Genomic DNA, 9,903 nt, shown 5'->3' with positions numbered 1-9,903 from the left:
TGCTTTTCCCTACTGGTACTTTGTGATGAGTGTTCTTGTGGCATGCTTTTATTCCAGCGCATGGTGTATAACAGGTGTGTGCGCACTGCACCTGTCACCAGGTGCGTGGCGTGTACATTTAACCACCAGGAAGCATGTAGAAGGAGAGATGGGCAAATCATGTGGTATAATAACTCTGCTTTCACAATATTATATACATGAAAATACCTTTTCTGGACTTTTAATTTAATCAAATGTGAATTGTGTGTTAATCTAAAACATAGTTAAACAAAACAAATCCTACTCATTGGAATAAAATTAAGCAAATGTTATAGTCATAATCTTTTCTGCTTCCTGAACATTCAAAGCAGCGCTGGAGTGTCATAGCAGCAGGGGAGTTGTATGGGGTCATATCTACCCACAAGGGTTATTTTCTCTTTGACATACATGGAGAAGATGTCTGCAGAAAGCAGACCTACCTGTCTGATGATTCCTCTGCTGCTGCCATTTGTCAATGTGGCCAGTATCCTCCAAGGACTATGGTGCCAACCATCAAATCCAAAAGCACAGGCTAGCTTTAAAAAAAAAATGACAAGAAATGACATTCCACTACACTACAATGTAAAATCCCCCAGTGTAAATTCTTACTGATCCCTTTATCCACTCCACAGTGTCATGTTTTATAGACTAGTCCATAAATACCAAGCTATAAATACACAAACAATGGGTTTAACAACCTTCTCGGTAGCTAAATCTGGACTTTTTCTGGACACAGCTGATGCATTAAATCATTATGGTATTTTATGGCTCAGGGTTAATCTCAGTTACTGAAAACAGCAGCACTTTTTGCATATAACATGGACATAGTATATGCAAAACCTATATTCAAATCTTCATGTATGCCTCCCAGAAAGAAAACAAATTTAACTAGTAAATATCCTTATAGGCTAAGTGGGTTAATGAAATTGTACTGTTCCACAGTGCCACCAGTGGTTAAATGTTATAATTGGTTTAAACAACATATTCAAACATATCAAAACTAGGATGCTTTGGAATTAAATGGTGTATGCAATACACAAGCTCAATATTTATCTTTGATAGAAGAACATAATTTCTGTCACTCTACTGTAGAAAATGCTAAATACCTTTTAAAAAGTTCAGTAAGGAACAAGTCATTCTGAAATCTGAGTTTTTAACAGAAATTACATGAGTCTAAAGAGGAATTAAAACCATGGAGACAAAGGAAGGAGAGAGCAAACAGAATTCAGCTTTGGCAAGAGTAATTAAAATATCAGCTTCAATCAGCCAATGGATCCGTCTCTGGCTGCCCTGACCTTGCTTTTCAGACGGCAAAAAACAAGGCAGTGGAATTTTCCGGCACAGCTGGCAATGAAGTCTGTCTGCTAGAGCTGAATACATTGGTAGTCCCTGAGGATCTACCTCCCAACTCGCTTGTGTCGCACATTTATAAGAATGTATTTAAAAAAAAAAAAAGAAAAAGAAAAAAGAAAAAGGCTGGAAAAGAAGCTCTTGACAGCATATGAGGAGTGATGGTTCTTGGGGAAAAAATAAAAATAAATATTGCTGAAAATTCTGCACATCTAACTTCACTAAAATGTCTCCTGTGGTTTTCTTATTCCTTGTAAAATTGGTAACTTTCTTAATAAACTCTAGGTTTAACTACAGTATAACTTAGCCAAGCTTATATGCATGCATATACATGTACAAATGCTAAATTAAAATAACATTCACAAATATATATTTTGAAGTAATACTGTAAGTATTTTAATTATATCACAAGCAGATCAATTACCACTGCTAAAAAGATGGATTGATGGTAGATTTTTGGACATAGCGTTTTAGCTATGATTTACAAAACACTTCAGCTGCAGAAACAGTTTCCATGTTAGATAGACAGATATCCAGCAGTTGATCCAGTTAAATACATAAATAAAAATTAAATGTGTATGTTAAACTTAGTGCCAACTGACATCAATACATGACTTTAATATACACAAAATAAAATATGAAACTAATTGCATGTGATAAGTTTGCGAATATATATTTTTTATGTAGGCAATACAAAAATGCTATGTAAATGCCATTTCTTTTGTGTAGATATTAAACATTTTGGGTTTGTTTTTATACACAAATTATGCAAACCACCAAAACACACACTTTTTGTGCATTTTATCCAAGCATAAACAGTTTAGTTTACTGGCATACACCCAACAATAACAGTGCAAATCCCATGCCACCTCATGTATGAAAATAATTAAAATAAGATTAATCCTTAAATCTGAAAATGATCATAGTCTAAACCCAAGTTCAAAATTGCCCTGAGATTATAAATGATTACAATTGCTGAATATTTTTGCACGATTAAATTCTAAACTCGAAGCACAAGCCCATATACAACTTTCTGCCAAAATACATACTGGAACTGACACATGGATTCAAAAGCAATACAATCTGGCAGGTGAAGATCAAAGTAATTGGGTGAATAAGATTAGCATCTGTATGAAAGGTAGGCAATGGTAAATCAGTAAAGGAATATATAAGGACTATATTCTTGAAATTAGTTTAGCATTCTTATGATTGAATTGCACAATGCAAAGGTAGGGTTTGAGTCCTATATGGGATTTCTTCCAGATACCAAAGTGTTGAACAAAGTTATTTGCCAACTAAAGGCACATCCATTTGACACTGGCATTCTAATAAGCCTAACTGGAGAATAAATACTGACCAACAATAACACATTATATTTTCTTTGTTTTCATATTTTTAAGCCTCACATATAAGTAAGAGGACTACAGCAGTAGAATGACACACACAGGTAACAAATGAAAAAGTAGTGTCAAGATATTCAACACAGGTAAAGCAAAGAATACATTTTTATTCATAGCTGTACCGATTTTACCATTGCAACCTTTTGTTTCAATTGCATGTCACCACTATCAAGTCACAGATAAAAGTTTGAGGTGGGGTTGGGTTCAGCACCAACTTTCTGGAAGCCCCAAGATGTCATGGCATGATCACCAAAATGTTCATATTGAGCCTTTGAAATAGTTTCTTAACTTGTGTACGACGCCGGCATATTCAGTTTTGTTGAACACATTATGATCCTGGTTGGGGTCGCTGTGTACGAGATAAAGCTCTCCGGAGTGCAAGTGTTCAAAGTCTGCAACAAATGTGACTGGGTCGAAGTCCACCCAGACAGTGTAGCGATAGTCACAGGAACGGATGGAGTAGCCCATGATGCGAATATCCTTGAGTAAGGGAAGGTCAGAGTCCTGTTGTGGGAGATCTGCAGGTCTGGGATATTGACTGTAAGCAATGGCCTCTGGATCCATGTCCTTCTCAGAGGTTTTCATGTAGTGCACAATGCTAGATCCTTCAGTACAGAGCTCCACATCAAAAGAGGGTCGAGGGCAGCGGTGTGGCACCTTCAGCCCTGCCAGCTCCGAGATTGTGGGGAACAGGTCCACCATCTCCACAATATTTTTCACCACTTTCCCTGTACAAAAGGTGAAATTATAAAGTAACCAGGACAAAAACTGAATGGATAAAGTTAATGGACACCCCTACACAGATTAAAAAAAAAAAAAATACATAGATGGATAATTAAATTAAAATCAGATCTAAAATATATAAGCAAATGTACACATGCAACAGGGTCTTTGATCACAGTTCTGTTTCTTGTACATTAATTGACAGTTCCAAAAAAAAAAAAAACCTACAATTAATATTTCTAGGTAGAAGAAATCCAGTAAATCAGACATGCAAGTGGTAAGCATAAACTGGCCAGCTTTCATAACTAACCTTGTACACCACAGGGTATATCATAATTTTAAAGACGACCCTGGTCAACAGTGCTTCCCCGTTTGCATCAGCAAGGCAGTGCATTAACCCGCATGCTTTAATGAGAAAGCTACTTTATAGGTCTGATCTACTGACCCTTACTAGCACATCAAATTACCTATTACAACAGGTGAGAAATGCCAAGCTAGGAGCTTATCCACAATGCAAGCTTAAAATCAATTAGGAATGAGCATCCAGTATGTTAGGGTATCAAAGCAATTATGGCTGTCTTAAAGGAAATAGGTTAAGGTTTTTCGATTTTTAATCCTAGGCAGGAAAGCCGTTAGCTTTCAGAAGTTAACTATGAAACATGAAACGCTTGCCTTAAACAATCTGGTTCTTTCAAAACCTTTCCACAAGCTGTATTTGCCTACCAATACAGGTCAACTTAATTGAAAAACTTTAGATAGAGAAGAAATGCTACAAAAGCTCTGTAAAATGGTAGACACCATATAAACAGACTTCTAGTTTCTGTGATCAAAAGAAAATTGAATGTTACAAAGCTTTATATAGGTACTGTACATTTACCTTTGTAGTGCCTCTCAGAGGAGTACTGAAAGGGATCAAGATAAGGGAAGGTTTTCGTCCCAGGCTCTGGGATGGGTGCGGTGCGTCCTGGTACATAAACCATGAGTGGTACCCGAGTAGCTACATCAAAGTTACTGTACTTAGCCCATTCCCCATGCTCACCCAAAGACCAGCCTGCAATAAATAAAATCAGAGGAGTGGGAAAAGGTTTACAACAAGGCTGTATCCACAGACTAAAAATATTGTGGATAACACTTAAAATCAGTAATATTTTGATAATGGACGATTTTGGACCTTTTTTTTTTTTGTGTCATTATCCAACAGGTTTGATGGGTACCTTTAAAAAAATGAAAATGAGCTTAAGACCTGGTAACGAAGGTTAATTTAAGCAATTAAGTAAATTCAGTCAAGTAATTAAGTGGTCAGATGCAAAGGTCCTGAAAATTTTTAAAATGTATACATTATAATTTAAGAAAACACCCCATGCTTAGAAAAGAAATTAAGAAAATATATAGTATAAAGCATAGACCAAACTAATTATATATTCAAATTAGGAAGAGGGTTTGCACAAAATTATGCATTTAATAAATTAAAAAACATTGTGGCCATTAGCAATATGACCACAATGTTTTTGAATTTATTAAATGCATAATTTTTGAAAATTGTTGGGGTTTGTTTTAGTGTGGACCCTCTTCATTATTATAACTTAAAAAATTGTTTCCCAGAAATGCTGTAAGGAGTAATGATTTAGTGATTTAAACATTTTGTATTAGTCTGTTGGGTTTTATGTAATGTACAGATTAATAACAACAACCTAATGCTGTTGGTAGCTATAAGGCCAAGGGAAATAGAAATTGTGAATCAGATAGCACCTTCAAATGTAAAAATAAACAGTATCCAAATCTGATCTTCATGAAGTAGATTTAGACAATATGCAAAACCTTCAGCTTGGATTTAAAATGTAATTCTTTGCATACAAATTCCAGATTCAGTCATCATTTATGCTAATGCTGGGCCTAGGGCTGTAGGTTGTATGAACCGGACTTGATAACTGAACAGTGAAAAAAACAAAATCAATTTTGATATTATAACCCCATCTTGTGGTTAAGAAGAAAGCTACACATTAGTGGTCTTAAATTAAATCTGAACAACAGATACAATATTTGAGTTTTACAGTTACAAATAACAGGAAAGTATGCATTTAGATGTAAGAAAGGGAATAATGCACTAACCATGATCAGAAGTAAAAACCACAATAGTCTCATTGGCCAAGCCTAATTCATCCAGCACATTTAAAAGCTTCCCCACCTGAGAGTCAAGGTAGGAAACGGCAGCAAAATAGTTCTGGCGAATCTGTAACTGAATGCAAATTGGATGCATAAGATGATATGCAACTCAAACTACTAGAAAGAATTTTCAAAATCATACACATACATATAATACAATAGGATTCTTATCAATAATGGCCTCCCCTCAAATGTATGAAACAACTGGATTTGTCAACATCTTACATAGTACAGCTGACTCTTTAAATATTAGCCTACATATTTGAAAAAGTGAATTGACCTGGATGCAAATCAAAATGTATGTAGGAATTCTCACATACAATAGACTGTTTAATAGGATTTCCATAATGTAAACCTGTGTTCAAAGTGCTTTGCTAGTTTAAAGTAAAAGTACCAATAATTTTGTTCAATTCAACTGCAGGGCTAATCAATTTCTTCAAAGCAATGTTTTATTTAGTACAAGGATCACATTCCAACATGTTTCAGATATAAACAAGTCTAATTTTCGTTTGTGTATGGAGAAATCATAAGGCCTGATAGAACAAAGTAGTAAAGGTCTACTCTAATAGCCAGTACTGGCAAATATTTACCTGAAATTCCTTGGGGATTGGCCCATAGGGAAAGCTGATATTCAAAGCTTGAACATCTTCCCTTTTCCGGACATCTGTCCACGGATTGTAGGCCACACTTGGCAATCCAGTGGGAATGAATGGGTCAGGAGCTAGAGTCATATTCTCTAGAGGGTATAGTTCTAAGAATTGCTGAAATGAATAAGAAACTCATTTACTAATGGAGCACTTAGCAATACAACAGTAATACGAGAACACTGAAGTACAAAATCCAGATAATAAATTAGTACTTTTGATATCCCCTTGCCTATTCAGGATTTTTCAAATTTTTGCCTGAACAATATGTTCCGCCCACCAAATAAAAAGTGTGTCATAATGACATCCCATCACTTGTCTCATGTACTAATAATAACCAACATTATTTAAATGTAAATTAAAACAAGAGCCTTTATTTCAGTTTAAAATCAGACTTTCCATACAGGATACTCTGCACACAAAATATCAAATGTCTTTATGTTGTGTGTGTGTGTGTGTGTGTGTGTGTGTGTGTATGCTTAGAAGAAACAGAATGGAGCAGATTTTACATTTCAGATTTGTTCCATTTAAAAGGTATTCCTCTGTGAAACAATGCATTTATTTCTAAATTATGCTAAGGCCTTAACTCCACCTAGGACAATAAAGGGGCAAAATAAAACCCAATTACCTTTGGATATCTGAATGGTATATGGGGTTTATAATATCCCACCGCAAGAAAGAAGTGATTGCCTTGATCTTTCACAGATTTTAGTAATTTCACTGCTTCTTCTGTGTTCTGCATATCTGGCAAGATCCCTTCAGGCATTTCTCGCACATCGACTGGGCAAAGCAGGTTGGCATGTAGTTTTCCATCCTTACCTTTACACATCTAAGCAAACATGAACATATGGAGTCACAAATGAAACGCATAAATTATCAGATGATATTGCTAGCCTACATTGCATTTCTATAAAAAAAAAAAAAGAGTAATGCTGTGAAAATGTGGCTAGAACCGCCAAAATAACCAAACAGCAACTCCCATGAATGGCATGTCTGTAGTACTCAGTGTTAAAGGATACTTATCTATTTTAACAGAATACCACTAAATCAATGCTAAGTGAACACATTGTCATATAGACTTTGCAGTTGAAATAACTCAGTACTGACCTTGTGTTTCTCATAACGGAGAGAGGACGGGTGATAAGGAGGAATAGACCAGCTATAGGGATAATCATCCGATTTATTTGAAGCAATGCCTCCAGAACAAGTACAAAGCAAGGGAAAAATCAATTACAACTCACGCTAATGGAAAAATTACCATTTCACAGTTGAACCGAGAACCGAGTGGTTTCTCAAAAGAATGGAAAATACAAAGCAGTGGAGAAGGGTGAATGAGAACGAAAGAATTTGAAAAAAAAAAAAATGAAGCTCCCTGTTATGACAAGAGCAACACATTTTGTCAATACCCAAAATATTACAATTTCAGGAGTGAAGCATAGCCATTATCATATTAACAAATTCCCCAAACCTCACAAACATGTGAAGCGGACTACTCTGCACTGGGGCAATTCCATAAAATCATTATTTCGTATTTTCATCTTCAAGTTACTACAAAGAGAAACACCTTAGATGCAAACTGGAATTAAAATTACAAATTTTAACATTTGTCCCACATGTCATTTCATATGTGGTCAAGGACGTGTCCTGTACTGTCTATTGCTAAAAGACTGAGTCAAGAAAGCAAACTGCTCAAATGTGTCTACAAAAGACATTTCTTCTCAGATTGTTTTTAGATCATGTTCCTACTTTCTCCAGAAACTACACAATAATATGCATTTTGAAAATATTTGTCTTGGCAAATGTATTAGTATGATCGTACGATTCTTTGTTCGTTCAGAGCACTCTTCATTGGTGCAAAGTTTTTGTTGAATACAAATTGATATTGCAGCACAACACTTTGTCTTGTCCTTATCTGCTAGTATGTATGTATTATGATGATTTAAAAATGGCTTAATTAGTCTTGACGATCAATTTACAATGCATGTTTAGTCAATCTGAAGGTGTGATACATTACACACCTTCTTGTGTCACCTTCTGTGATACAATGATCACTACTTGAATGTGTAAAGTTACAGGTTTTGTTTTGTGCGGTTGCGTTTTCTTGAAAATTAAAGTGGGCAGGGATGGTACTGGACTTGGTTGCAAACCGAAGGAAACCGGGTGTCCCCAGAGACATTTATTTCATTGCCCACAACGGTCAGTCTCATAGCCAACTGAAACAAATGCTGTAGATACCCTACCTGGGTGGAAAACCTTCCCCACAGACATGGTGGTGTAGCCATTAGATTTGAAATACTGGGGCAGTGTAGTGTAGTTCCCTGCATGGACCCTCCAGTAAGAATAGAAGTCATAGAGTCTGGTAGTGTCCGGCCTCCGACTGGTCAGAAATGAAGTCCTGCTAGGGGCACACACAGCTTGCTTTACACATAAAGAGGGATAAAAATAAATAAATAAAAAAAAGTTACCATTGTGTCACTACACAAAAAGAACTGCAACCAATTTCAAGTGAAGTGTTAATGGTCACAATGTATAATACAGTCGAGCACCGAAACAAACCACAATAAACCAAATGAAGTCATTCAATATCTAGTATGAGGGAAGTTAGCTGATCAACAGCTTTCAGTTATAAGACCCAAGTCTCTATAAAACTGGGCATCAGTACCTGCGCATACGCATTGTGGAAGACGCTGCTTTTGGAGGCCAGCTGGTCTATGTTTAGCGATTTCACAATCGGGTCGCCATAACTGCCTAGTGTTGGGCGCAGATCATCCGCTACGACGAACAGGACATTCAGCTTTCCTGGAAACAAATAGGCAACACGTTTTAGGTACGTCAGTTTTCGTAACATACATCACATCATCTGGCGAATCCAACATGAAAGGGGGGATTTTGGTGCATCTGTAGTTACACGATTCACGAATAATGTCTTGACTATTGTTTGTTGGTTTTACCTTTTTTGTGCTTTCCTTGCCAGTTGCTGGCTGACACTACATCCAGACAGCAGATTTGCAAAAAAGTAAACAGGGTGACCGACCGGCTCAAAGCGGAGAACAACATAGTGTGCATAGACTTTCTTGCAAACTCAAATTACATCAACTGAGTCCTTTATAACGATCAAAGTCGTCACAGTTTTTATTTTTCATTTAGCATGTCCCGTAAATTCAATTGCGTGGTAAATCAAAATCAGCTGACCAGCCTCCGCCATCACTTTGTATTGTCAGTGTTATTGCGCTGCTCTCTTCCTGGTCGGCCCACCTCTGCCGTGCTGAACTCCGGGATTGGACTAGCTCGTCCTCATGAATATTAATGAGCATGGCCCCGCCCATTCGAAGTGTGTTGTTGCCTGAGGCCGTCTTCTCCGAAATCACGTGACCACTGATAGTTACCGAGCAGTTCTCCAAAATCTCCCGTCTGAATGTTAATATTTTTGTCTTTTAGGCAGGTGTGAAAAAATGCTATAACGTAAGAATGCTTTCACAAATAGACATGTTAATAGATTATATTTATCAATTTATCAATTTATCAATCAATTTATCAATTGTACCTAGAAGAATTGATGCTGTTTTGAAGGCAAAGGGTGGTCACACCAAATATTGATTTGATGT

General features: G+C 36.5%; 1 protein-coding gene across 1 annotated transcript; it reads right to left on the bottom strand.

Annotated features, from left to right (window-relative positions):
* Positions 1 to 1,738: 1,738 nt before the first annotated feature.
* On the bottom strand, positions 1,739 to 9,548 carry ids (iduronate 2-sulfatase). Its single transcript, XM_066714968.1, has 9 exons — positions 9,250 to 9,548; positions 8,961 to 9,097; positions 8,539 to 8,716; positions 7,406 to 7,494; positions 6,927 to 7,127; positions 6,245 to 6,415; positions 5,601 to 5,727; positions 4,369 to 4,542; positions 1,739 to 3,496 (listed from the first exon to the last, which is right to left on the bottom strand). Exons 1-9 carry the CDS (start codon positions 9,362 to 9,364, stop codon positions 3,027 to 3,029), a joined length of 1,662 nt encoding a protein of 553 aa, XP_066571065.1. The 5' UTR covers positions 9,365 to 9,548; the 3' UTR covers positions 1,739 to 3,026.
* Between the last annotated feature and the right edge of the window lie 355 nt (positions 9,549 to 9,903).

This window comes from Amia ocellicauda, chromosome 10 (assembly GCF_036373705.1).
Source record: "Amia ocellicauda isolate fAmiCal2 chromosome 10, fAmiCal2.hap1, whole genome shotgun sequence".
NCBI lineage: Eukaryota > Metazoa > Chordata > Actinopteri > Amiiformes > Amiidae > Amia > Amia ocellicauda.
The sequence above is the reverse complement of the archived record's forward strand: the minus strand, read 5'-3'. Positions and strand labels throughout refer to the sequence as shown.